Source organism: Passer domesticus, chromosome 1, assembly GCF_036417665.1.
Source record: "Passer domesticus isolate bPasDom1 chromosome 1, bPasDom1.hap1, whole genome shotgun sequence".
Taxonomy (NCBI): Eukaryota; Metazoa; Chordata; class Aves; order Passeriformes; family Passeridae; genus Passer; species Passer domesticus.
In genome coordinates, this window is record NC_087474.1 from 40,414,737 (window position 1) to 40,442,568 (window position 27,832).

General features: G+C 38.9%; 1 protein-coding gene across 1 annotated transcript in view; it reads right to left on the minus strand.

The window, feature by feature from the left end:
* Positions 1 to 12,053, minus strand: part of GADL1 (glutamate decarboxylase like 1) — a 119,243-nt gene extending 107,190 nt beyond the window's left edge. The window contains exons 1-2 of the mRNA XM_064415252.1: positions 12,010 to 12,053; positions 10,784 to 10,908 (exon numbers count right to left, since the gene is read on the minus strand). Coding sequence (XP_064271322.1) covers positions 10,784 to 10,908; positions 12,010 to 12,038 — 154 coding nt within the window. The 5' untranslated portion in view covers positions 12,039 to 12,053. The remainder of the gene's footprint in view (positions 1 to 10,783; positions 10,909 to 12,009) is intronic.
* Positions 12,054 to 27,832: the final 15,779 nt, after the last annotated feature.

Here is a 27,832-nt window from a genome sequence, read left to right on the forward strand (position 1 = left end):
GTGTTGTGAATTCCTGCACTCTTGCAGAAGTGCCCTTAGTGTACATGATACTTCCTGGTAAGTGTGCTCGTGCTGTGCCACTTCACTGCTTGGTAGGCACAGCCATAAAAGCCATGTGGATTTTTTAGTGTTTACTCTTGAGGATTTTCCTTTCTATTCAATTTCACTGCTTAGGTGGTACAGAATGGAAACACACCAAAAGTATCATGTGTTACTGGTAATATTTCAAAAAAAGGGCAGTTAAAGAGAGATTCCTCATTTGGTTAAAAAGTTATGCTAATTTTGCTGGACATATAAACATAATCAATGCTTTCAGTGGGGCTTTCTAAAAAGATTCATAGATTCTCTAAAAGTGAAATCCAGTTTTTGATCCAATCATCATGCAAGCACATTTTTTTTTTCAAGGATTTGAATATCAAAATAATGGTGTCATGGAGCAGCTCAAAAGAATATTTTCCCTAACATGACATCGAGTGCCCATTAAAATCCAGTTTTGCAAGGCAATGAGTAATCTGATGAGAGCCTAAGTTGTCTCCATGCTTTGCATAAAGGTTCTCAGACTGCAGCAGAAGGATCAAATTGAAGGAAAAACAATACAGAGATGATAAGAAGAGAAGAAGAAATACATTACCCTCCTGTTCTGCCTTAAAGATATTTGCTATCAATGTTGATAATGTTGCAGTGAAATTAAATCTATTCTACGATATCATATACTCAAAACAAACAAGTTTCTCAAAACAAACACATATTTATTTATCCTCTTCATAGAAAGTGTCATGCCTATCTGGAAGAATCAGAGTTGTAAAAGGAGTGTCTTCCAAAACACAGGGAATGCTCTTCCCACATCTCCCTGAAAGTACACAATAATCTGAACTCTTGGTCTCAGCAGGCAGGCAGTGAAGGAGCACTAAAGCCACTGCTCCTGTGGTAAGGAAATTATTGATCTCTGTGTGCAGAGGCAGCAGTGCCTCCTCCTTGACGAAGGAGCTCCACCTGCCAGGACACACCGGGCAGGGAGCAAACGCCTCCGACACAAACACCACCAGGTGGGCACTTACTGCATGTGAGGCATCCCTGGGGCTGCTGGGGAGAGGAAACACCGGCAAGAGAACATGAGTGCATGTGAAAAGGAAGCAGGAGGAGGAAGAGGAGAAAGGACAAGGTCATCTACCAGGTCAGAGGTGTAAAAGGAGAGATGTTTGTAGCTTCCCTGGGAATACTTCTGTGATTCTTTCCACCAAAACCAGCAGGACCAAAATGTTTCCTGGTGTAATACATTGGAGGCTGTGTGAGAACCCTCAACATGAAATTGCTCTGTTGGACTAGTGAGCTGTACAAGAAGGAAAATCATGTTCTGAATGAGTGAAAAGCTGCAGTTGCCCTGCCATCAATATGCTAAATGAGCCATCCTTACTCTCCACTGGCCCTGGGACAAATGACAGACATGCTGGCAGATTCAGAGGAGTGCCAGCCACACATAACATACACCTGTGACTCCTTATCCTGTGGGGGACTCGGGACTAATCTCTGCACTACTGGGTGACACTGCTGAAACTTCATAAACCAATCCATCTCAGGACAACAATTTTTTAAAACAAAAACAGAGATCAAGAGAAGGAGATCCCGAGGACAAATTATTTGAAGTATTTAGGCACCCCACTGAATTCATATTCTAATGAAGATCACACACAATATTTGATGGAGCAACCAGAAGTGCCAAAGTGTAAAATGTTCACTTCGCTATTAAATTTTAAAGATTTAATTATAAAAATATCTGACCAAATCTAACTGGCACCTTTACCTTTATGGTAATGAGAACAAAAGCAATGGAACTTGAGAGAATTAACTACTCTTTCATTTCTTTGGATAAAGGCAAAGGCATAAATCTTGTAATTAAGAGAGAGTTTGAACTGCCAGTGTTTGAGCCAGACAAACTAGATCTGTCTTGCACGTAAGCAAGGGGCTTATAACCTTGGCATGATAGTCAGGGCACACACTCATTAATGTCTGTCTAGAGCTATAATATGAGTATTCCTTTACACATCTGTGCCTTTCATTCTCCATTCACAGGCTTTAAACTAGCTTTTTTTGGCTTGCCACCTGCCTTCTCATCTATTCAGGAAACCAGCTCACTTTGTGGACTCAATGCCAACTTCACGCCGAGGGCTGGCACATGGTCTGTGGACTATTTGAAGCAGGAAGGGAGCTCAGATCATACAGAGTCCTTGTACTATTTCTCCAAACACAAACAACATCAATCCGTTGTAACTACACCTGAGAGAACACTTAGAAATGTTCCATGTAGTGGAGCTCAGGAATGCAGTAGCAGCTGATGGCAGGTGTGTCCCAAGGTCCTTCCTGCTGGAATCCTCTCTCTGACAGGAGCCAGAACTGGATGTTTAAGGAAGAAAAGAACAGAGATAACATGTAGAGAAACCATCCAAAAGTGGATGGAAACCATTAGCATTATACAGCTTCCTGAACTATTGATCACACATTTTTATCGTCCATGCATTTGTCCTGTCACTTCTGAAACCTGCACAGACTTGCCAGGTACAGAATGACACTTTGCCTGGGCAGACCTAATTTTTACCTAACTTTTGTTGTATAGGTCGTGAATGTCTGGTCTGGGGCAATTTTTCACGTTTCTCTATCAGCTGGGAAAAGCAGGGTTTTCGGAGGGAAATTCCACTCATCATTAGATTAGTTATTGCAGATGCTGGGGATGCATGGAGATGTTTTGCAGATGCTACTGCATGGAGATGTTTTTTCCTCCATTAACTTAGGAGAGAGCCTGATGAAAGCCTCACTTCTGACAGCTATAGCTAGGTGACAAAGATGCATTGCCCAAAGCATGCTTCTGGAATGCAAAGACACTTTTGCTCTAAATGGGTGAGCCAAGGAACACAGAAAATAGAGTTAAAAGAAATCTTGAAAGGGTCCCTTTAACCATACAAAAACTCTCTCAATATCTCAACTGAGTGATGCCATTGCTCTTTAGGATGGAGCTAGTTACTTGAATGACCTACTCACAGTATGTGTTTTCTTAATAAAGTCCTTGGCTCTGACACAATGAAAACTGAAATTAGTACAATATTTGACAACATACTTGACCTTTCCAAGAGAATGCACTAAATAACAATAACAAAAACAACAATAAAATGTTTCAGAAAAGCTGAATCTGATTATGCAGTGAACTGCTAAACAGGAATCTGAACAGAATCTTTAAAGGGGGGAGATAATTAGGCAAATGTTCAAGAGACAGATCCTCATAAGAATGTCAAATGTCACAATTATCCATTTACTTGATAAAACAAGTGCTCTGTTGATTAAATTTTATTGCTCTCACTGCTTCCTGCTTTAAAGATTAAAACATCAGAATCAATTCTAAAACACCATTTTTTGGGGAAGGGAAAGAAGATGACTGTGTCAGCAGAGGTCCTCAGACAAAATCTGAGCCACTCCTGAGGGCCTGTAGTACCTGCTGCCTATCACAATCACAAAACCCTGAGTTCTGTGGCCTGTGCTTGTGGGAGGGACTGCAGTTTTGGTTCCATCAGACCTTCTTTTGGGAAATCTAATCACCCACCAACATCAACCATTCAATGTAGCAGTCCTCACCAGCCATAAAAGCTGGCCACTGCAGGAAGCCAGGTGAAGAACATGGCACTTATACTCTGTTTTTCTGGTTCACCAACAATCATCTGGCTTTAGGCAAACATGAAAAAGTCACAACCATTTGTGTTCCAGTCTGGCTCACCATGATATTTCCATCCCAGTGTAATTTTATGCATCAGCACAAACCTGGACTGACAGAGGAGTTATTCCAGACCTGGCTATTTAAAGTTTCACAGAGATGAGCTGTTACAGTAGGTCTGTTTACATGAGAAGAGGGACATTGTGATTTACAGCTCATGACAGAATTTGGAAAGGCCAGCTGCTTTCACTCTGTATTACACTATCGCTGGCTCTAGCATGAACCTGACCATCAGTTTTGGAAATCCCTCTGTTTCTAGACAAGACTATTTTCACATCTTGCTAATCATGTGTAGCAGCAACAGCTACTGCCTCTGCCACCAAATCCAGATGCACCAACTCCAGGCTTCTCTCCTGCTTGGTCAGCATTGTCACTGAGCTATGCCCTGCATGGTGTGGAATGGTGCTGTCATACTACGTTGTCTCTGAGCTTCTTGGCTCAAGCTTTCAGAAGCAACTTCAAGCTTTCTCCATCTCTACAGTGGAAGAGGAGGAACAGTGCAGCAATAGCAGCTGAGCAGTAGCAGCTGCAATCACAGTATCTGTGGGGATGCCTGGAGAGATAAAGCAAATATAAGGAAGGGGAGGGAGAAATTAGGAGTTCCTTCAATGGAATCATCTTTTGATACACCCAGATGCACAGGAGCTGAATGATGCTCAGCCTGATATGTTGGTATTACGAAGTATCTGCCAAAGGACAGTGAATAACATTACCTCTGCTGTGCTAGGTTTAGTCCTTAGCAGCACAGTTATAAACTCCCAAAGACTTAGGCCAGTTTTCAGAAATAGAAACCTGAAGTTAGAGCTACATTTAGACATTGGCATCAAATGGTGAGTGGCAGCTCTTGCAGGCTCAGAACTTTTCACAGTTAACCCACCCATGTCTCAACATAAACTTAGCTGCTCAGGTCGGTGTTTCTATTACTAAAATCCTTGTGTGGTGAATCCACTTTCACCATACCCCAAATCCCAGCCCTGCCTGCTCATTAGCTTCTGATTCAGTAACCTGCCAACTAGCCTTGTGTTCACAATTCTATCAGAGCCTGCTATCCCCTCTCACTGTGATTTCAACTGCTGAGCAGATTAACATTCAGAGGACACAAACAATAAGCATTTTGCTTCATTACTTCTAACAAATAAATAAAATGGAATCTAGAAGTCCTCCCAGCCTCTTCCTCATTCTTTATTGGTTTTGATATACCTAAGCCACAGTGTCTCAACCATGGCATATTTCTCTTACATTCCGCTTACTTCACCGTGAAATGACTCAATTCAGCCAAGAAGATTTGAAATACACACTAAAGGCAGTGTAAAACAGCACCCTTACCAAGTGTGAAAAAAGAAATATAGTTCATAAACAGACTAGAAAGCATATTTAAAATAACTTCTAATGAACTCCAGAGGCAGCAGAGCTTGAACCAGACAACATACCCCTGACATCAGCATCGGCTTTCAAAAAAATCACATTGTCCACAGGTCATATATTTCACTGCATCTCTGAAGAAATGCTAAATCAATAAAATAGCTAAAGGTTGACGATGAATCAGGCAGTGTTCTATAAAAAGCCAAGCATTATTGCTGCGGGGCAACTTAAGAGCTGAAGAAATATTTGCAAGGAAAAGGCCATCCCTCCCACTGGAGCCCATTCATATTCAGTTGTTTGACACATTCCAGCGGACAGCAGTGAGCAGTACCAGGAGCTGGAGTCATGTTGGCCTGCTTGCTCTGCTACAGCAGCTTTTCTTGATGGTGTGGGGGTCCTTACACACTGTCAGTTTGAGTGTTGCCCCTCCCTGAGCCTGGGTTTTAGCACCCTTATGAAAACTCAAGCTTGCATTGGCAACACATTCACCAATTAATGTGTATGTTACCTCAGCACCCATATGTCCAGATTGAGCATTCCATACTCAGCCTTCCAAGGCTGAATTACCCACAAAATTACCCACACCTGGTAATTGTGAAATCAGAGCTGGGACCTTTTTAACAATTCACAGTACATTATTGGTTTAGTTGTTTCTGTATAGGCCACAGGATACAAGTCATCTTCTTGCTGAGGGGAATATACAGAGGAGAATAAAATATTAGGTGAAAGTAATTTTGATATTCTACTGCAAACCTAGAAACTAAGCTTGTTGGTGTCATAGACTACTTTTGTTTTTTGTTTCCTTCATGTGCTGACATCCATCTTACGGAGTGGAGCCCTTAGAAAATCAGACTATCATACTCATCTCACTCAGTTTTCATAGAAGTAAAAATAAAGGTCTGTGTCTATTTCCTGAACTCATGCAGAACACTTTGATCTTTTTAGACTATCAATTTTAAACAAGGGAAAAGCAGTCTAAAAGCCAAATCAGTGTTGATAGGGAGGCTAAGAACTACTGGATCTAAGATTATCTTAATTTCATGCAAAAGCTGGAACTAGAACTTTTATCTCTCAGTGTAAACATTCTAAAAAGTACTCTCTTTTCAGCCATGGGAACGTACGATTTCTGCAGTAGTTTCAGAAAATAATCATCCATTCCAGAAGTATATAGTACATATATCATGTCTTGGTGACACAGTTCTCTATTCTGCTTTCCTGTTGCTAAAAATAAAGATTTTTCCACAACCATACTTTCAATATGCATTTAATATTTACATACAGGCTGTTTTTGACAAAACAGGGCTTTTGGATAAGCTTCAGTGTGCACTGTGTTCAGCTCCATTACCTACAGTATCACAGCCCTCTGCAGATATATCCTCCCACTGTTACCACCAACACTGACACAAAAAAGGGGTCCTACTCTCCTCACAGTAACTCTCCTGAAAGCTTCACAGTTGGAAAAGGCCAACCTCACCCATATTTCATTACTCACCTCAAAGAATTTGAAAGTGCAGGGCAATGTCAGAGAGAATTTAGGCTTTAGGCATGTTTTACTCATAAATGTTGTTCAAGTTTGGCCCTACATCTATACCTCTCTTCCTCTACATGCTTCCATGCTAGATTCACTTCTCATAGGCACTCAGCAATGGCAAAGACAACATTTTCAAGCAGATGACTTTGTGGGTGACCAAATGCTCACCAGCTAAACACATACCAAAACTGTTTTCCTTATTTTTCAGGAAGGCAGCCCAGAAAGACTTATGGATTCCAAAATGTTTACCATAATGTGTATTTCAACATTGTGCTTGCTGGCAGATGGTGATTAAAAACTTATTTTCAGCTACCAGTTCTGTGGAACACTTATTTACATCAGTTTGTTCTTTCTCCTGTGACAGACCCACTGGATCCTCACAATGTATGGGTTACAAACATTTTCCATTTCTTTATACCTTTCTGATATTAGACTCTGAGATACTGGACAGTGAGAAGTAATGTCAGACAGTATTTGCCTAATTAGTCTCCTTGTAAATTCATCAGGCATTTCCATTAATCATTGCTGTGATTTTTATCCCCTTGAAATTATCTGTTTGATTCCAATTGCTTTCTATCATTTTCCTGAGCAGAGCATTTTTCTTGTAATAATTTTAAATGTGTTTCTGCAAAACAGTTGTCCTTTTAGCCCTAATATTAAAAAAAAAAATCTTCTGCTGCATAGTATTTTTGTCATTATGCTGTATCCCTTTTGTACAACACTGATTTCTTTTTCATATTCAAACCTGACACAAATGGCATAAGTGGGTGTGATGATGAGCAAAATTCAGTCCATGTATCTTCAAGCACAGAAAGATTAAACCAAAAATTAATTAGGCCTAAGTAAGTAAAGCTGTACTGCAGCAATGACAAAGCAGAGCATCTCAAATGTTGAATACATTTCTTACAAGTGAACATTTACAGATGCAGAGGGTACAGATACAGATCTTTTCTTTTCCACAAATTCTGATTCCCAGAATGTCATTAACAACACAACTCACTAAGTTTAACAAAGATAGATGTTCTTGTAAAATTCTCATCAAATGTAACATTTATATCCTTCACCCATACGAGTCTTTAGTATTAACACAATAACTATTCCCACAAAATAATTGCAGATTAGTTTGCATTGTTCAGCATTTATCAGGCTCTAAAATGAGCACAGAACATACCTAGAGAGAGACATTTACCCCTCCAAGTTTTTGTGGAGTGCATCTTGTGGGTTTTATTGTGGTAGAAGGAAAAATCTATGGGGAGCACCTTAAATATTGTATTTTAGATGAGCACTATATATATGAACAAGCTCCTAGCATCAGGGTGAATCTTGCCACTGATTTCAAAAGCTGTAAGACAAACCCTAAAAAGTGCATTGAACATATTCCCATCTCTTTCTCATGAGTGCAAATAATGCTGGGCACAGCATGACTCCCCCTGCTCGGGTGTTAAATGGAGGCTGGAAAAAGCAGATGGCTTTTTGTTACTGGGATGCTGAGGGTACCACAGGGAAAAGACAGTTAAGGATCCAAGTAAATCAACATTTCTGCAGTAAAAAAAATGAGCCAGTGGTAGAATGTGTGCAACTTTTATAGCATTATTTGTGTTTCTTTAGGCTTGGGATATGGTATTGTAGTGGTATCACCTCTCTGGCTGAAGTGTGTCAAATCTTAAGTGTACATGTTCTGAAAGAAACAGACCGTTTAAAAAGATATATGAATGGTGAAATCTTTAAACAGTTGATGACTATGCCTACAAGACCTTTTCAGATGATTTATTATGGCATGTATCTCCATCTTTTTCTCCCCATACTATTCAAAATGTTAAAACTGTCTCTGATTATGATTTGTGTCTGAGCTAAGAATACAGACTCTGATCAGCTACAGATGCTTTATCATACTTCTCAGTAGGTGTAAACTGAGATGTTTCTACTGTATTTCTCAGGTTGAGGTTTGCTCTTTTCAGCTCTACAAGAACACTGGCTTTGCAGCTGGTGACTTGGAAACCTGCTGTGGTATCAGGACAAGGAAAACAGTTCACAGTTGCCAACCACCAAGGACTGTCAAACTTTGGACCCTACTCTAGGAATGAACCGCCCAAGCTCACACACTGCTCTACTGGACAGGCCACTGAAGGCTTGGCTACCACTGGACTCTCCCATTAGCTCCCTCTGATGTGAGCATAAGAAATTAAGTGCTCCAGCACGTTCAGTCAAGCAAGGTCAGAAAAAAGGAAATTAATGTCACTTTACATTTGATCTGGTGTCAGCAAAGTTCATTTTCAATAGAGGTTGTGTCAGTAGGACTCAGGTTATTGAACTCCTCCAGCCACTCCTCTTGTCTGATTAATTTTGCTTATTATTTGATAGCTTTCAGGTGTGGTGGAGTTTGCTGAAATCCTCTGGCCACTGTGGAGTAGAATAATGCACTGTAATTTTGCCATTTCATTTTAAATCTCAGCTGAAAACCAGCTGTTCCCCAAGTCTATAATTTGCTGTGGCTGACTACTCCTTCTACTGTTATTTATCCAGGTAGCTATATTATTTAACTCTGTGAAGCACATTGGAATACAGTTTACCTGGGGAACACTACTAAGTAGAGAATGAAGTGGGACTCTTAAATCAGATTTCACTGATGGCTTTGAAGAGGTTCTAAAAATTCTCACCTGGTGCTTCCCAATACAGTCATTCTTTATACATCTATTCCATAATATGACATGAAAGGAATTTCCAACTTCAGTCCTTCTACTTTCTGACTCCAGCAGCTCCTGAAAATCTTTCAGATCAAAGAACCAATGGCAGTTTGTCATCTTTGCAATGACGCATTTTTAAAAGGTACAGCTGGTGCAAGAAGTTACGTGTACCTTTTCTGCATCAGTGCATTTTCCTAATTAAGTAAGATTCCCTGTTTCTGCAGGCTTGACTGGTCAGATAATGGACTGCAGTGAGATATGTCCTGAGCTGAATGCTGCAACAGGGACAAAATTAATGCTGGGAGAAAAATTACATGAGAAGTAAAATTAAGCGGAATGATTGCAGTGCAACTATATAATTCACTTCTAAATTGTTAGAAAAATTACAAAAGTGTTAATCTTTTAGCAATTAATGCGCCAAATTAATCCCCAGTTTTTATAGTCTATTAGAATCTAATAGAAAAGTGGAAAAAAAATCTTGTGAAGAACCTTTCTTTAAGCAAGCTACAGAACTTGGTTGAAAATTATATCCTTACTACAAAACACCACAGGATTTTTTATTCTTAGGGTATAAAAAAAGGATACATTTTATAATGCCATTCTGTTGTTGCAAGGCTTTCATATCTAGGGATTTCTAGCCAACTCATTCCTGCCTTGTGGAGATGGGATCTTTATTTGGACCCTGCCTGCTGGTAGCGTACTAAAATTCTGTCACTGTCTGCAGTGTTTTCCTTTCTATCCTTCAGATACCTGGACAATTCATATTGAAAATGAGCCCAGGACTGTCACTTACTGCATGCATTTACAGTAACAAGGCAAGTGGTGTGCTCATTGCAACTTGTTCTTTAGTTAATTTTCAGCAGGGATTAAAAAAAAAAGAGAAATGTGAAAAACCATCTTAGTTTGACTTTTACTTTGGCAGTGTGGGGTCATGATGAGTAAATTGATAAAGTAGGAGAAAAGAGATGGGCAAAGAGATGCAGCAGAGTAACCAGTGGCCATAGAATCCCACAAGTGTGCTACAGAAAGGCAGGCTGCCCAAAAATCCTGGTCAGCTTTCAAGCTGGATTTCAAAGTGCTGTTTCAATTTCAGTGATGTACCATGCCCATGATAGCAGACCTTCTGATCAACCATGAGGATCAGTAGCTTCTCAGATACGTAGCAAGACACAGATTTAAAGACCTTATAAGGAGCAAAGGGTCTTACTTAAATATTCTTTGTGGGAAGGAAAAATGCAAATGAATGAGTCACGGCTTCAATTAACATCAAGTGCACTCTAATGGGCAGCTTCATTCTCTCTGACTCATCATGTACCCCTGCAGAATGTATAACTAGGGGTTTACTAGTGCAGTCACTCAGCTTGCAGAGTTCCTCTGCTGGTTCAGGATGTGAAAGTACTCTAAACCCACGACTGCCATGACACACCAAGATTCAGGGTTTATACTTACACAGTGCAGCACTGCATCCCCAAAAAGTCCTGTCCAGAAAGATGTGGTCATGATGGATAACTGATAAAGGTAGTCTTACTTTGAGAAAATAAGCCTCTTTGCAAGAGTCATAGAGCAGTGGAATGCTATAAATAGAAAGAGAACATAATCTACATAGAGAAAGGTTCTCATTTAAAAAAACAGTATAGAATTAATTAATACATCTCTGATCCTGTTATCCACTTACAGTAAGGTTTTGATATTGAGGCAAGGTCCGTACTCTGATACTGTTGACCATACTCTGACACATATTAGACTATTTCCTCTTAGCAATAAACCAATTATTTTAGATTAACGATTAATGAACTTCAAAATATTAAAAGCCATAAGATATCCATTTCCTAGTTACTGCAGCAAGACCAATGATTGTGTGCAATTGAAATTGAACAAATCTTTCAAAAGAAAATGTTGAATTCTGATTTTCTAAGTTAGAAATTTTCAAGAACCCAACACTATTCTACATAAATTATTTCCAGTGAATAATTATTCTCCTCGTTAGAAAGGCATACCTTATTTCTCTGAATCCCAATATCCACAATCACGAATAAGTACTACAAAATTATCCTTTTTTGGATCATTCCAGGATCAAAAATAAAGCTAGAAAAACAATTGATATCTGGTATGGACAAAAGAGATCCCCACACAGCTGATAACATGTACTTATACCTAATGTCTAAACTGGAGATGGGAAATCAGCTGCTGCGATCTTTTTCTTTCAGGAAGGAAGATATTTTTCTGCTCTAAGGAGCAAAACATAGTGACTGAAAACCTCAGGTTTGATTTTATTTTTAACCAGCAATTACTCACAAAACGGGACAAAGCTGAACACAGCACTTGAGTACCAAGGAAGGGCTAACAGGTAAAAATGTACAGATCCACCACAAGGAGAAGGCCTGATTGAAGTGATGGGGACAGATGGGAATGGATTTTGAGTATGCTGCTTTTGAGGAATGCTCTTACAAGCCAAAACACAACACTAAGAGACAACGTACATGTGTATATTACATCACATTGCAACAGTTTGCAGAGCTATTCAACCAGATTATATGCCAATTTTAATCCCCAGCATTGACTGCAGCAAAGATATGCAAGCTTCCACCAGTCGATGCCATAGCTCATCTTCTAGAAACAAACAAAAATTAAAATGTTTTCAGGTACTGCATTAACATTGAAAATTACCATCCTACCTTTTACCAGACCTAAAATTCTTGAGCATTATTTGTGTTTCTGGTTTTAAAATCTGTAAAAAAAACCAAAAGAACTTTCCTTAGAAGTAAAAGCCATCCATGGAGAAAGATCAAATCTGAGAAAGAGAATGCTCAATGGGGAGCCAAAAACTTCCCTGTTTATCCTTGGCTGATGCTATAGTAATAGGGAATATTGAATGTGTTGGAAAACTGCAAGGATCACTTCCCCTTTGCTGAACCTCTTCTCACTCAATGGCCAGCTAAAGGGATACTGTCACTCCTTCATTAACACTGCTGACAATCAGCCTCTGCTTTGGATGAAAAAGGCACAGGGTTGTGCTAAGGGGAAAAAGGCCATTTGGATCAGGTTTCCAAATCAAGAAATTCATAAGAATCACTGATTTTATCCCAGGCAGACATACTATTAATAAACTCCAACACTCACATTTATTCATCCAGTTTCTTTATGGACTTCTCAAGGATTCACGTGATAGGAAATCAGCAAGTAGTCACAATGAAATCTACTTTTAAAACAAGTATTACTCCTCCTCAGCTCCTTCCCACTTATCAGCATTTTTAACCTGCTCAGATACTCAGAATTCAGAGCAATCTGTTTTAAAAACAAGATTAATTCCTTTATTTCACATTAGAAAAAACCAAGTTGTCAAGCACAATCAAAATATTCTTCATTTTCCAGGAACAATAAAGCCAGCCTACCTAGATTCACATTGTTTTGCTTGTGTGAGATCCAGAGGGGCTGTCTTCCACCTTTGGCATGGAAATTCCAATGCATCCTAAATTTTATTAACACACGAGACAGCAAGACATTGTTTGTGGCTAAATTCTGCTAAGATCTCTGCTGCTAGGCAACCCGCCTTAAGCACAGTGTGAATAAGGTCAGTCAAGTTTCTAGGTCAGCAGGATGTATTTTCTGTGAGCAGAATTTGGTGGCAGACTTGATCTCACTCTTGAATCCAAGTTATCCCTTACTTTGCATCCCTCCCTGTCTTGTATTTGGTCAGCTCTTTATCAGCTTTGAAATACAGCAAGGATCAGACACCTCCTCACACAGATTGGTGCTCTGACTAACACAGGCATCATGGGGGAGGCTGGTTATTGCAACCTGGAAACCTGCTGAACATTGTGCCATGCTGAAAACACGCCTTGCAGACCCTGGGCAGATGCTGGGACAGGGAATTAGTAAAATATGCTACGTGCAAATAGAATGGCTGCAACGGCTATGTGATTACACCTCTCACACCAGGTCACGTCTGAGGACAGGCTGGAGCCACTCCAAGCCAACAAAAAGCCTCTCTGTTTTTTCTCCAGCTCCTCAGAACCTCCGAGTCTTCAGGAATCCACAACTCAGTGCGAGGAATACGTGCAGTGCCACTGCCTTGGCACTGGCAACAGAGAAATTAAGGCTTCAGTGCTGGAGGCTCAAGAGCCAAAGGACTTCATGTTATGGGCCCAGATTCACCACAGCTAACTTCAGGTCCTCCACTGAGGCATCCCATCCCTAGGTTTCCTCTGTACCTGCCTTCAGGGAGCAGCTCAGACGGTGTCTGCAGGCAAGTTAGGTGTTTTAGCCCACGCGCTTCAGCTGAGTGTCTCTGATGGAATGGGGTGAACAAGGAGCATGGATCCCTTGCCTGATAACTGAGCAGCTGCAGGGGTTGCAGTAACAGCTCACTACAGCCTCATTCAGTGGTGACATGATGTCCCCTGACTCGACTAGCAACAGTTGTAGGTCTCAGTTGCTGGATAGCTAAGAACCATGTCCTGTACTGTATTAGAAAAAAACCTAAACAACAGTTCCCAGTTTATATGCCATATTTTCCAAAACACATTTGTCCTGAAGCTATGGATGGTTAAGAAAAATGGATTACCTGCCAAAATCACCCAAATACTTCTTTATTTTGACAGTGGAACTAGACAAATATTAAGTAATGAATACACAGCATATGAACATATATATGGTTGAATAGTAAATTTTGCTACTGTGTGGCAAAATTCATCAAGGAGATTTTTGATCTAGCTTTAAAAAGTGCAAGCAGTGAACTGTGTCTGTGCATTTTAAATAGTCTGAATGTATAAAAGAGTGAATTTTTTTCCATTATTTCTTATATGAAAGACAGGTGAAAGGAACATTCATATAATACATATGGTGTGGGGGGTTTTGCCTCATGTCATATTATGCTATGAATAATATGTCTGAAGTTTTAGTCAGAGTTTTTGCCACTTTAAACAGAGTTGTCAGATTCATGTTTAAAATAAGTTTGGCCATTAAATCTTCAAATAAAAGCAAAACTTTAGCTATCCTCACTATAAAGCTGCACCTGGTAGACTTACATATGAGAAGTGCTTCCTGAAAGACAATGGACCAAATGGAGATGGCAATGAAAATCTTCTGCAAAACAGGAACAAAAAGTAACATGCATAAAATCCCCTTGTTCTGATGGCCAAAACAGCCACTGTTACAGTGGGGGTACCTGAAATCTTCATGAAGTCAAACAAAACACTTTGAGCCAGTGACTATGTGCTGTCTAAATTACATCATTCCAGGGCAGAGGGGTTTTTTTACTACCAGATGGTTGTTGCTCCAGTTGTGGTAGCCTAGATATGTGCTGACATCTAGTGGGCCTTTACAGAATAAATACACTTATTAATTAGCAATAAAGAATAATGATCTCAGATTCAAAAATGTATTTTCTCATTTTTCTTCCTTCCCCCCCACAGCACATGGAATAGCGTTCTAGATAAGTGAATTTTAGTGATTATTATGTTTTTTGATACTTGTTCAAGCTGATGTTTTCTAAAGCACTGTTCCCATTGACACCATGCTGCGTCCTTTGGGAAAATCCACCTGGAGGCATTTCTTGACTGACAATCACCATGTGTTTAGCACAGAATTTAAAATTGAAAAAGAAATAGATGGGAGTGCAGTTCTGCATATCTGGAGCCACAGTAGGATCTGTATTACACCTGATTTGATCAGAGGCTCCTTAAGCTATGCCTACTAAATTCAGATCAAAATTTGTCTTTAAGCAGTTGTTTACCTATTACTGTAAGTAAATGGCTACAAATAGCTTTTAAATGATCATTTAGTTTACTACTATCTTGAAAACACCTTACTATATTGTAGACATCAATGAATATTTATGAGATAACAGTCAAAACTCTACTTAGAAACCCAGTTTCCATAGTATTTAAGTATTTACTCCATCTTTATTTAGCACATATTTCTGTTCATTTGCAAAACCATGCATGCAATGCACTCCTCAGTCAGGATAACTAAACAAAGGAGAAACTACTAGAACCTTAACTACTGATTTCAAAGTAAACTGAAAGAGGAAACATGACCAGAAAATCAACTGCCTTTAGGAAGAGCTGATTTGGGATACCAAAAACTCCTGCTTAGGTTTCAGTTGATTTTAGAGTCCCCACCAATGAGAAAGGCTTTTATTACTTGAAAATAAGACAGCTGGAGGCTTTACAGTGATGTATGTGGTGAGAGAACCCCAATCATATTCACACCCTAAAAAGAAGGTCTATACCACCTCCAAGGAGTCCCTGAGGCTGTCTTTTAACCAGCTTTGATTTCCAGGACATAGAATCTTAGGCTAAAGGAATAGGCTGTTGCAGAAGACCCCAGGTCACAGAAAGGGAGAGGAATGATATGCTGAACCAGCACTGAAGAGATTTATTCTGAAGGAAGAAAATGGAAAGCACCCTCATAGCTGGCATATATGTGCTGTCACTGTTTCCCACAATCACTGGGGCCCCTGACAGGTATCCACCAGTGTCCCTAATAACCCAGCATGGTCAGATCCTCATGAACAGGTCATTACTTACCACTTGCATGACATTCATTTTGGGGGTATTACAATTCAAATGGCTACTCAGCTGGTACCCTATAAAGAGTCTTGCCACATAATGCTATTTTTCATTTTTTGCCTCAGTGTAAGACCTGCTCGTGATTTATTGGCTGTAGCAAAGCACAAAGCCATAATTTTCTTTTATTGAACTCGCTCTGGGTAGCCATCACTCTGCAGAAATGCAGATGGTCATCTTATTCTTATTCTTAGCAATGGGATGAATGCCACAACTCTGCTGACAAAGACAGCAAAGCAGCCATTTATAATAGTAAGAGAAGCATTCAATTTAATATCTGTGTTAGCTGCACATAGTTAGGCTTTTTGGATACAGTTGTTATAGGATCCTGCTCTGCTAATACTTCAGGACTTTACAGCATTTAGGCAAATTTGCATAGCATGTGTACTGGCATCCAGGTGCGACTTCTGTGCTTATGGCAAATGAAACTGAGCTATACCCTACCATATATATAGCTGGCCTCCAATTGAACTCTAATCATAATCTTTATGATGTGTATTTGAGATAGTGCAGTTTTGTAATTTGTCCACCTCTTCTTTTACTTCAATTTTCAGGGGAATCCACACAGCGCAAATGAAATTCTGGTTCTGGATCAGAACCCATGAGCTTGAGTGAATTAGATGTATTTAACTATTTCATTGTCAATGGAATTAAGGAGATGACTTGCAGCTTTCCTTTTGTTTCAGAAAATATGGATTTAGGGAATTTCTGGTGCCAGCATGATATACAAAACACAGTTTCTCTTTTCTAGGGTGAGAAGAGTGGCAGTGAATTATTCACAGCAACTAGTGGAGTGCCCAGAGACTTGCCCTGTGATAACCAGTGAGTTTGTGGAGAACAAAAATATGGTGTTGAATATTAAACAGAAAGGGGCAGGTGTTTTCTAATAAGCACCCTGCTGGATCCTGCCAAAGGGCCCCGTACAGACCTTAACAGCTGAATCTGGAATGTGCTTCATTTCATCACAGAACTGGCTATTGCCACAGCAACAACTCTTGACTAATAATTCAAAGAAACAAAACAGAGATGTAAGTCAAATAAAGAAATTAGAGTATTTAATCGCTTAGAGTAAAGGGAGATTTACCTAGCATTTTCAGTGAATGGATTCAGAGCAAAAATTCATCCAACATCTGCTAATGCCACATTTTAGTATTGCCTCTTCAATCAGAGTAAATTATATAGCTTAAGTGTTCATATCACCAATTAATCTCTTGTGAATCAGATCTGCATATTAGTTGCTTGAAATAGGCTTAATATAGCCATAATTGTACAAAACATGAATACCATTTTTCATAATAATTAGGTAGTCACTTTGCCCTTTTTCTCAATTTGTCTAAATGTTCATATTTACATTAGAAGTTAGCAGTTAATTTTATCTATACAACCCTTCTCAATTACTCCATTGGTCTGTCAATAGAACCTTCAACTTAAGGCACCAAACCTGTGCAAAGTACAAGCATTCAACGTTCACTGTATCAATTTCCTAAGAGGTCCTTTTGAGAGGATTGGAACTCTGCTCCAACAAGCACATGGCAAGGAAGCAAATAAGACACTTCCCACTCTGGAAAAGGCTCAGTGGGAGGAACCAGGCACAGTGACCACCAGATCCTTTCCTCCTAAGCTGAGAGCAGGCCAGGATCTTGCTGTGAGAGAGACATGGAGCCTTGCAGAGCAACTGCCTTGTGCCAAAACTACCCAAGCATTACAGTGCTCTTCCATAGCACAATCTGCCTCGTTTGCTACAAAGACCCCAAAAGTGACTAGGAGATAATTACTCTGACCTCTGCTTGTTGGACATTGATAAAGAGTTGATAGCAGCATCACGAACTGTGCTCATGTTTCATTTCTTGATGTGCTGTAAACCTTTGCCTTGCTGCAAATTTAAGGTTGCCTTATGAGATAATCCCAGCTAAAAGGTTCCATTTCTGTGCATCTTCCTACCCTTCTGCTGGAGACAGGGGCATGATGTAGTTAGCTAAGAAAAGAAACACAAAAGCTTAAGGACTATGAATAATGATCTTGAATGTTCTTGCATTTGCAAAACAGAGATAATACTATTTACCCTCATATTAAATTTATAAAATACTTCTCCCCTGCTGGAGTCTCTAAATCCCTTATTAGACCACCAAGAATTCTCTTATACATTTCCTGCTGGTTTTAATCGCCTATTCTCAATTTCAAGGATATTTTCCTAAAAAAAGAAACAACAAAACCAAACAAACAAAAATCATGCATTTCAGAAATAAACACAGCAGCACTCAGTAAAAGCATGAGACTTGGCTTGCAATAATAACTTAAAAGATACTCTAAATGCTTTATTAATCCATGGTGTTGACAGCTTGGAATGCCAAATTATCTGTGTTGCACTGAGCCATGAAACTACCCCACGAGATACTAAAGTCCACCTTGAGACAGCATTGAAGCCAATGCTTTGATCCTCAAGTCTGACTTGAGTAAATCATTATTTTTAAACTCTTTAATCCCTCATGCATCCATAGCACATAATTTTAGTAATGCATTTGACTTAAAGTTCTTATTATTTCAGAATTCAGTCCAATTCACTTCTATGCAAATAAAGTCAGAACTCCCAGGGGCTGCAGAGAGAAGAATTACTCCTGCTCTACTGCAATTCTCCATTGAACTGATGAGACAACAAAAAATGTATGTCACCAGACACCATCATTTTACATTCTTTAGGTGTTTTTTTACTCCTTCACTGTATTTCAGTGCAGCATTTTCTACAGAGGAGGAGTACAAGAATTAAAAATCCAGAGGTCTTCAATTTCAGTTCTTGCTCCCACACAGGATCATGAGATGACTGCTAGAAAATAACCACAGGTATCACACTTAGTAGCAGACAGTACCTTCCATCAGCTCAGATACACCAAGCTAAGGTTTGAGACCTTACCAACACTGCTAAATAAAGTTCAAGCTGTGTGGCGTTGCCTCATCACTCTGCATAATGTTTGGCCAAGAGTTCCCCTTTGGTCCCCTGTGGTTGCCCCATAGCCTGATTTCATAAACACTATTTAATTGTGTATTATTCTTTGTTCAGAGCATTTTAAATAATGCTATGGCAGTGTCACAACTCATCAAAACAACACTTTATCAGTACAAAATGCAGGCTATAGGTTGCATTATCTGTGGTTTAACAGAAGCCTTGAAGGTGCAAAACATCTTAGGATATCATTAGGGAGAGGGGAAAACAAAACTGGTCCTGACAGCACAAAACAGTGCCAGACTGCAAAGCAAGCATTAGCAGCCCCAAGGGCTCCTTCCCTGTCCCTAGTCTCTCCTGCAGTAGAGACACAGCCCTGGATCCCTACACACTCCAGCTGCCCTGGTCCATTCTGTAGGCTCTACCCTGTACAGGGCTGCCTCAGGCTGCCCCTCCCTGTAGGCATACGTCTTGTGCAGCCAAATGCAAGCTCAGTTTCTGCCTGTAATGCAATGATAATAACGTTTATTCAATTTCTCTCCATAAAGTTCACCTTATCAATGCCAATATACCGTTCATTGTATTGAAAAAATATATCTTCTTTGTGAATACATATCTTCAATACAGAGAGCAAACAGAGAGATGTTTTATATCACTGCAATTGCAAGCTGTACCTGTGATTTAGGCAGTCATTTGCCAAGTGCTGTAAAACACACCCACTTCTGAAACTGCCCTATCTATTAACTGTCAGCTCAAAATCAAAGGCCAAAACGAGCTCCTGCTGGCAAAAATAATTAGTGCCCGAATATTGCCGCAGCATTCTGCTCTCTCTGCAGTTCCTGGAAGGACAGGTTGGAGAGGGAACACGGGGTGCTCAGCCACAGGGTAACCCCTCAAACATGGAAAGTATCACCAGCAAAGCTGAGAGGAGCTGTCTGTGCATGATCAGAAATCCTGCACACTTACTGCTTGGCTGATCTATGTGTCTGTTAATTTTCATGGTGGCGGTGCTGTAACTCAGACATCATTCCAGTTGAAGGAAGCTTATTTTGTACGATATGCAGTGTCCTGAAATAAAGCCTGTCACTGCTGTCTCAAGCTTACACTGGTACCAGGAGTCAGAGAATCTCAGTGAACTTGACAATGTCTTTGGAAAACAAATTTCTTGCTTCTCAGAAAAACATCACGTGCTGAGTGTGAAAGGGATGGATAATACAATCCCTTGCTTTGCCTGCTCTGCTCTTTTCAACTCACTAAGTCTTCAAAAATCTCCTTGCTGGAAAAAATGAGCTGAAATGCGGATGATCTGGTTCTGTTTACCAGAAGTATATATTGCACATATGTGTCAGTGAACCTGTTTTCTAGATAGCATTTTTAAAAATCACAATCAGCTAAATGTTTCAGAATTTTGCTCTTTCAGGAGACAAAAGAGACAGATTTAGGTAGGGAAAAAAATTTTAAATAGTCAAAATTTACTAGCTTAAAGCATCATTATTATTCAGGGAACACTTTTCATTTAGTACTGCACACATGGCAAGGGCAACAAATCCACTTAGATCAAGCAAGGGAAAGCATGCTTTCACCTGCTATCCTGAAAAAAAGATGAACGCTTGTCCTCCGGGTTATGTCTGGCAGACTCCATCCCCTCAAAACAAACTTGTTTCTATCAGCTGCACAAAATTACAGTTCTTCTATCGCCACCACCACAGAGTGGTGAAAAAATGACCCTCAATAGAGGGTCAACCAAGCATGCACTAAGTTCTCAGTGAGCAAGTCGGTGTGCTTGCTTTTAGGTGTTTTAGATGCTGTACATCTCCCTGTTTACTTGAGAAGGACCTAATTTTTACCATAAGAGACACTTCAGTATAATTAAATGCTTTTCATGGACTGCTCCTTCTGTCACTAACTTCTCCTGTGGAAAATGCAGAAATCAGTGCTAACAAAAATTCTGACATCATTTCAATACATTGCAGACCTCCCTGCTTAGACATGTGTACCCTAGCAGCACCTTTCAGTGTAGCTTTGCAACAGCAGATTAAAAATACGACCTCTGAGTCCCATTTGGTTGGCTAACAGACTAAGGGCTAAGAGGGAGACAAAAATCAGAGCTCTCCAGAAGTTTGACATGCTGAATTTCCATATTGGTGGTACTGAAAAGATAGAAATAGGAAGGTAAAGAAAATGTAGTGAGACTTTCCTTTCACAGCTAAAATGAGCCATAAAATAATTGTTAATGAAGAAATTCACTTCCTATGAATACAGAATTAGCAACTGTAATTCTTATGAGAGAATCAATTAAGATCAGCATAATGGTAGTAATATATAAGTTTATATGACAAAAGAATTATCTTCAGCAGTTCATTAATATTAAAAAGTGTCATTAATATTAATTTAGAAAACGTACTTGACATGATTGTAGGTATACATTTTTATGTTTTCTGTGTAGTTATAAGTCCTTAGCACTATAGAATTTGAGCACCTTACAACTTCCAAAGGCAGTCCATTGTTTTTTACTTACTTTTCTTCAAGGATGGGGGAGTGTAAAGATCACAAAAAACAGTCCAAATGCTCTACATTTTGTCTATTGCTTTGTATATTCACTGTAAACACAGTCCTAGTCTTCCTAGCATAATAATGTCAATCAAAAGCTTTGTTATTTCACAAAAAGAAATCCACAACCAACAACTGTTGAAGCCAACTGAGAGAAATAAATGTAGCTCTAGATTCTATTTCCACCTATAGACTCTGCCTCTGACACAGCAAGGAGCAAGCTGAACATGACTCAGAAATGTCTGTGCTATTTGTACAAGGAGGTGCTCACCAGTTAACACACAGCAGAAGCTTCATGCTCTGCATTCTATGCAGCAAGGGGAAGCTGCAACCTGCCATTCAAAACAGTCCTTGGAACTGCAGGCAGCTGTGGGATTTGGGGAAAACAGTGAGGTTGTATAAGCCAGTTTGTGAGCAAAGGCAAAGAAAGAGTCTGTGCAATTATCTTTAAGTCAGACAAACTATGGGCTCACAGCTGTGTGAGGCCCAATTGCAGCCACAAGCTGAGTGGAGAGAACTGAAGGCTGGTGAGACATTTCTTCTGCTGTTGGAAAAAAGTCAATGACCCTCCAAGAGGCCTGAAGGCCTATCCAAGAGGACTGAATATCAACCAAAACAGGAAGACTAAGCTGGAAAGAAGTGGCAAAATTTCATAATGAAAAAGTGTGAACATGGGCAGCAGGGAAAGAGATTTATAAAATTTCTCTTCTTTTCTCTATCATCTCCATCATCTCTACTTCCCTCACAGTTTTGCTTATTTGAAATACCCTTTCCCTCCAGTCATTGTCCTTCACCATTCTCTTAAAAATGCTTCAATCCTTTAAAGTCCACAGCTCTAACCTAAGATATTAAATATATGCATCTTGAAGATGAAAGAACATGTGAGAAGCCAGAGATGGAATAATTTAAATAATGGGAAAAATTCTGGCCATGAAAGCAAAAGGTGAGTGAGCTTATCCCACTCTTAAAAATTCATGAACTTTTCCAACATCCTCTTGAATTCAGATTGTCTTTTATGTCTGCTCTGTCCATATGATAAACTAAAAGATTACTCTAAAAATGTTGTCATCACTCCCATGAACCCTCTCAAATCTACAGTAGCTTCTGCATTATTTGTAGGATGCCGCTTAGAAAACAGATGTGCTACATCATGTTACTTGGGAAGTCTGAAAGATAGGGTGAGTAGGGACATTCTTCACATTAATACTTGGTTACCTGAAGCTAAGAAATGTACATGCAGAAATGCAAAAAAAATTTGAAACACTGACTTTTCAGTTTAAATCATTACAGGAAGGGATGTGGGACTGTAGATTTTCTCTGCTGACTTGGATACATAGATACATAAATCACACTGCTCTTTCAGAACCACCTCATAAAAAAATCAGACTTAGACTCACATGTGCATCAACGTGCCTTATTCAGAGTCAATAAGTTATTTAGTAATAGCACATTCTGAGGTGTTTGAACTCTACAATAGCCAATATACAGAAAAAGGTAATAATATCTTTTTAAGCAGTCCACAAGCTCTTTAACAACCTCCACTCTTTTTCGGTGTCCAGAAGGCTCATGAGAGCAGCTGCACAAAAAAGGAGCTAGCCTTCACCTGCTCTGTGTGATTATTAAATGCAGTTACTGGTGATTACTACAATTATCTATATAGGCAAAAAACTGTTCTGTTTGTGCAAGTCCTTATCAGGATTATATATAAAAAGACAATTATATCACGCTAATATAGCAGAATATAGCTAGTATGATTAATATATGCTAAACTTATTTGATTTAATGCTATTATAAAATTACATTATTTATATAACTGTATGATAAGCATATATTATATTGCAACTATGCTTATAAATAGAATATCACCCAGTTCCAGACATCAGTGTTTGCTTTTGAGCTGCTCATGTTTGCTTGGAAAAGATGTTCCTGAGGCTGCTTTAAACTACCATCTCAAGTTTTTGCCTCTTGCTCTTTGGACTCCTCACAGACCCTTGAATCTCAAGCAGACCACAGGATTCCACACTCTGAGAAGATTTACCACTTACAGTTAAAATGCACCTTAAGATAAACTGGGCTTTCTGCTTAATTATAGGGCAGTATGGAATAATTCTGCACACCATGCAAGTACAGACAAGTATAGTGGAATATATTGTCATCTTTTAACTACAGAAAAAATTATATAATGGAGGATGGTCAAGTCTCTAGTTCTTTTTTAGATGGATGGAAACAAAGTAAGGCATTTTTTGACACACAGGAGAAACACATCCTGCAGGACACTGTGTAGGTATTCAGTAGCTTGCACTAGCAAAGCGTTGATGTAACATGAGTAAATGTGGTCAGACTGCATTTCGGTGAGGAGATAAAGAAAAGTTGGGATTTTAATGGTGTTTGTGGCATCTTGGTACCCCATTCTGTGAACTGTGTATTTGAACTTGAACTTCCAAAGCTTTATTAGTGCACTTCTCATCTCAAAGCAAGGGATGACCTGTAACAAATAACATTCAGAAGACATTTATACACCCACTTGCAACATTCACAGATAAAACTGATATAAATATAATACCATTTTTAAGATTCCAATACACACATCTCAAAATTGAGTTCTGTAGAAAGGAGACATATGGGTAAGAGCATAATTTCTTTCAAACTACATAAATTCTTATATTGGAATGAAAACATGGCATGCTATCTGTGATAGATACTAAATTAATTCTATTTTTTATATACACAAATATTTCATAATTTTGCTAATTTAAAAGGTTTCTACCTTTTCAGTTTCCCAGTTATTAAAGTAAATCAATTACTTATGAAAGGTTATACATTGCCAAGACTGTTCACACAGGACCTAGGACTATGTTCTTTATTTTCTTAAGCATCAGCCATTTTTATGCGGGCCTGGGTGGCCTAAAAATAGCAATGGCTGGGGCCAGATCTGTGTTACAGAACCTCTTCACAAGCTGGGATGTCTCTGTGATGCATCCTGGCAGTAAGTCTGTCAGAGGTAGAGATGGAGGCCACAAATAGTTTGTCTTCTCTTTTCCTATGGAGGCAGTTGGTGCAGTAGAGATTCTAGCCCTGAGCTGGTACAGATGTTTGACCAGCAGAGTAAAACACGGTGCCCCAACAGCTATTGCACACCTCTTCCAAGGAAGAATTGGCTAGCTTCATGGAAATATCTCACAACCTCCACAAATCCAACACTCCACAAACCCAGCTGCACTATACTGCAGGTTTTGGACTGGAAGCATCAAAATACACGAGGAATTTTAAGCATGTGAGCATGTATAGTTCTCTTCTGAGGGAAACATTAGAAAGATACTTAGAGTGTATAAAAAATTCGCAAATATTCTCATGAACATGCTGAAACTTTGGCATAGAGACACTAACATAAGAGAGTTATAAAAATTCCAGCTATATTAAACTTTCAGTTGCTTTGTTTACAGTTTTCTCAAAACTCATAGTCTTATTAGCATTTCATTTTTGTTAGTAATTTGACTGACACCATATCAGTTACTAGCAGACACCAAAACATTACAGTCTCTATTTCTAGAGACTGGCAGGAGCCACCCTTTCACTGGCTTTAATACGAATGTGTCAGGTTATTCTGTGCAACAGCAAATACACAAAGCACATTTTTTTCATTATTCCTGTTCACCAAAGATGCATTTGGAATCACAGAAAAAACTGCAGCTGCTTCAGAAGCAGAAGATACATTGCCATGGTAGGAATCACAATACAGACAATACTGAAAGAAGAGAAAAAGAAGCCGGTAGGGTTAAATTAAAAGTTCAGTGCAAACACTGCTTAGCAGTGTGAATACAATTGTCTGTCAGAAAAGGAGCATAATTTCCAACACTGTCAGTCATTTACCACAGAAAACTACAAAGTTGCATTTTGAACTGGTCATAGCCCAGGAGACTTCACATGAAACGAAAAGCAGAATGAAGAAATGCCAAGGAGGCAGCGAACTGTTTAAAGATCTTTCTGTTCAAGAAAAGAAAAAGAAAGGCAGATAGATATTTAAAGGTAAAAATAAGAAAAAAAAGACGGAAAATAAATATAATTTTAAATAATTTCTTATGTGCAAACATTCCAAGTAGCCTTGTGCACATAGTAATCTCATAAGTGCTGTCAAATAATGCTCACCAGTCAAAGCACTTTCCCAAGTTTTATTGCAATTCCTTAAATTTTATAGAGGCAGTTAAAAAGGATGTGAAGCAAAGGCAGCATTCTCTTAGCCTTTTATGACAGACCTCACAAATTGCTTTATTCTAAGGAAATAGCTGTACCTATTTCCTACTGTATACAACAATGGTGCTTAGGAAATAGTTACTTGAGTAAAATCAATTGTAAACCAGTATTCTTTTTATTTTATATCTGAATTGAACTCCAAAGATACTGCCAGCATTAAATCCTCAACATTTCTTGGCCAGGTAGAAAATTAGTAATAGGTAGGAGTATCATGCTGTTTTACTTCTAGAATTACTGCAAAAGACTTAGTAAGACTGGGAAACAAAAATATATTCTAAGGGGAAAAAAAAGATATTTAATCCAGAAATATAATCAGAGATAGAGCTTGGGGTTTAGAGGGTTTAGAGGAATTATTAAAGATTTAGTCCTTCTTTATATTTAGCTAGTCATTAGAAAGAAAAATGCTTCTGGAATATCTTTGCAGAACATAAAATCAAAGTACAGGTGAACAGCAAATCCAAACAAAAGGAGGAAGTGTTTGCTATTCAGATCTGCATCTCTGTGAGGAAGAGGCACTCACTATTCCAGGATGTGTGTGTCAGATGAATGTTAATCTGCCTTGTTAAGATACCTGGCCAGGTTTTCTTACATGTGACCCAAATAATAAGACTCTAATTCGCAGATGCAGCACCGTGCACAGATATTCAGTCAAGGATTTCTAGAAGGTCAAACAAAAAGATGCCAGCTTCTGCAGGACCTCAGCAAGGGGATGCCTAACTTATCCAGGTGCCTTGGCAGACCCAGACCGAGGCAACCCTGAATTTGATGTTTCAGTTGTACATGGCAACAAAATATTTGAAAGAGTACATTTGGGGAAAAAAAATAGCCCTTTAAAGTTTTTTCTTTATTTCTTCTACAATCATTCAACAGCTATCTAATTTGCTATAAAAAATGCATCTGCACTCATGAATGAATTTTTTTTTTTTTTTTAGAAAATTGATTTTTTTTTATCTAGATAGAACTATTCATCTCAGAAACAGAGTAAATTTCTCATTTCTAGCAGTGATATTAATTCCAGGACCCAGGAATGGAAAGAACAGCTGCACCATGCTGGATCTCTGCCATATCATCAACTCTGCCACTGGTCAGTACCACTCTCCCTAGAGCTGAGTGTAAGAAAATAAACACTTACCCACAATACTGCCCCATCTTCCTGCAGTTTATTGAAGCAGATGTAAGAATTTTCTTTAGGCAGCCTTGCTTAAATTTTCTTTCATGAATCTGTCAACTACTCTATAAAACCTTAACATTTTTCAGCATCTTGATAGCTTTCTTGGCTGAATTATCCATTATATTCATAAATGCTTCTTTTTGCTGTGAAACTAACACCTTCTAATTTCATTTCAGGTCTCTGTGTTTTGCACTGGAAAGGATAATGAACTCTACTCACCTTCTTTATGTCAAGCTTCAGGGACTTTTAGCTTGCTGTCCCTCAGCCAGCTTTTCTCCAGACTAAACAGTGTTAGCATACTTAACTTCATATTATGGAAATTTTTCAATACCCGTGATTATCTTTGTTATTCATCTCACTAACTTTTTAAGCTATTTTACATTTTATTTGAGACGGGGGAACCAGAATTGTTTAAAGCATTCAAGATCCAAGCCTAATGCGGATTTATACAGAGGTATAATAGCATTTCCTTAAAATTGTGAAGACAGACTGCTTTCATCATATCAAAATATAGAGATAAAGCATCAGAACTTAGAATTCAGTATCTGTAAATAGATTTAAACAATATTCTTAAATATCCTTGATGTCCTTAGGGCAATCTTATTTTCATATATATCCAAGAGAACCTACAAATCACTCCAATCCAATAACTAACAGAGACTGACCTGCATTACTTCCTGGTTTTTTCATAAGGCAAGAATCCCGGTCCTTCTGCTGAGATCCATATTGTAGTTGCTACTAATTTTTACAAATTATTAAGTGATGAGATAAAACAATGATCAGCGCATTAGAAGAACCATAAAATCAGGCAGAAGACAGTAATAACTCAACTTGTTCTTCACCCAGGCAGTGCTGAGGTCCAGTGTGGGACTGGCATGGAACAACTGCTTCTCCTGTCGAGAAAAGTCAGTCAAGCTGATCAAAGACTATAAGGTCCATGAGTAAATTTCCCTTGCAAAGCCCTGCACCCAACAGGTGGCAAAAAAAAAGTGTTTTAGTTCTCATTTTAGTTCTTTCAG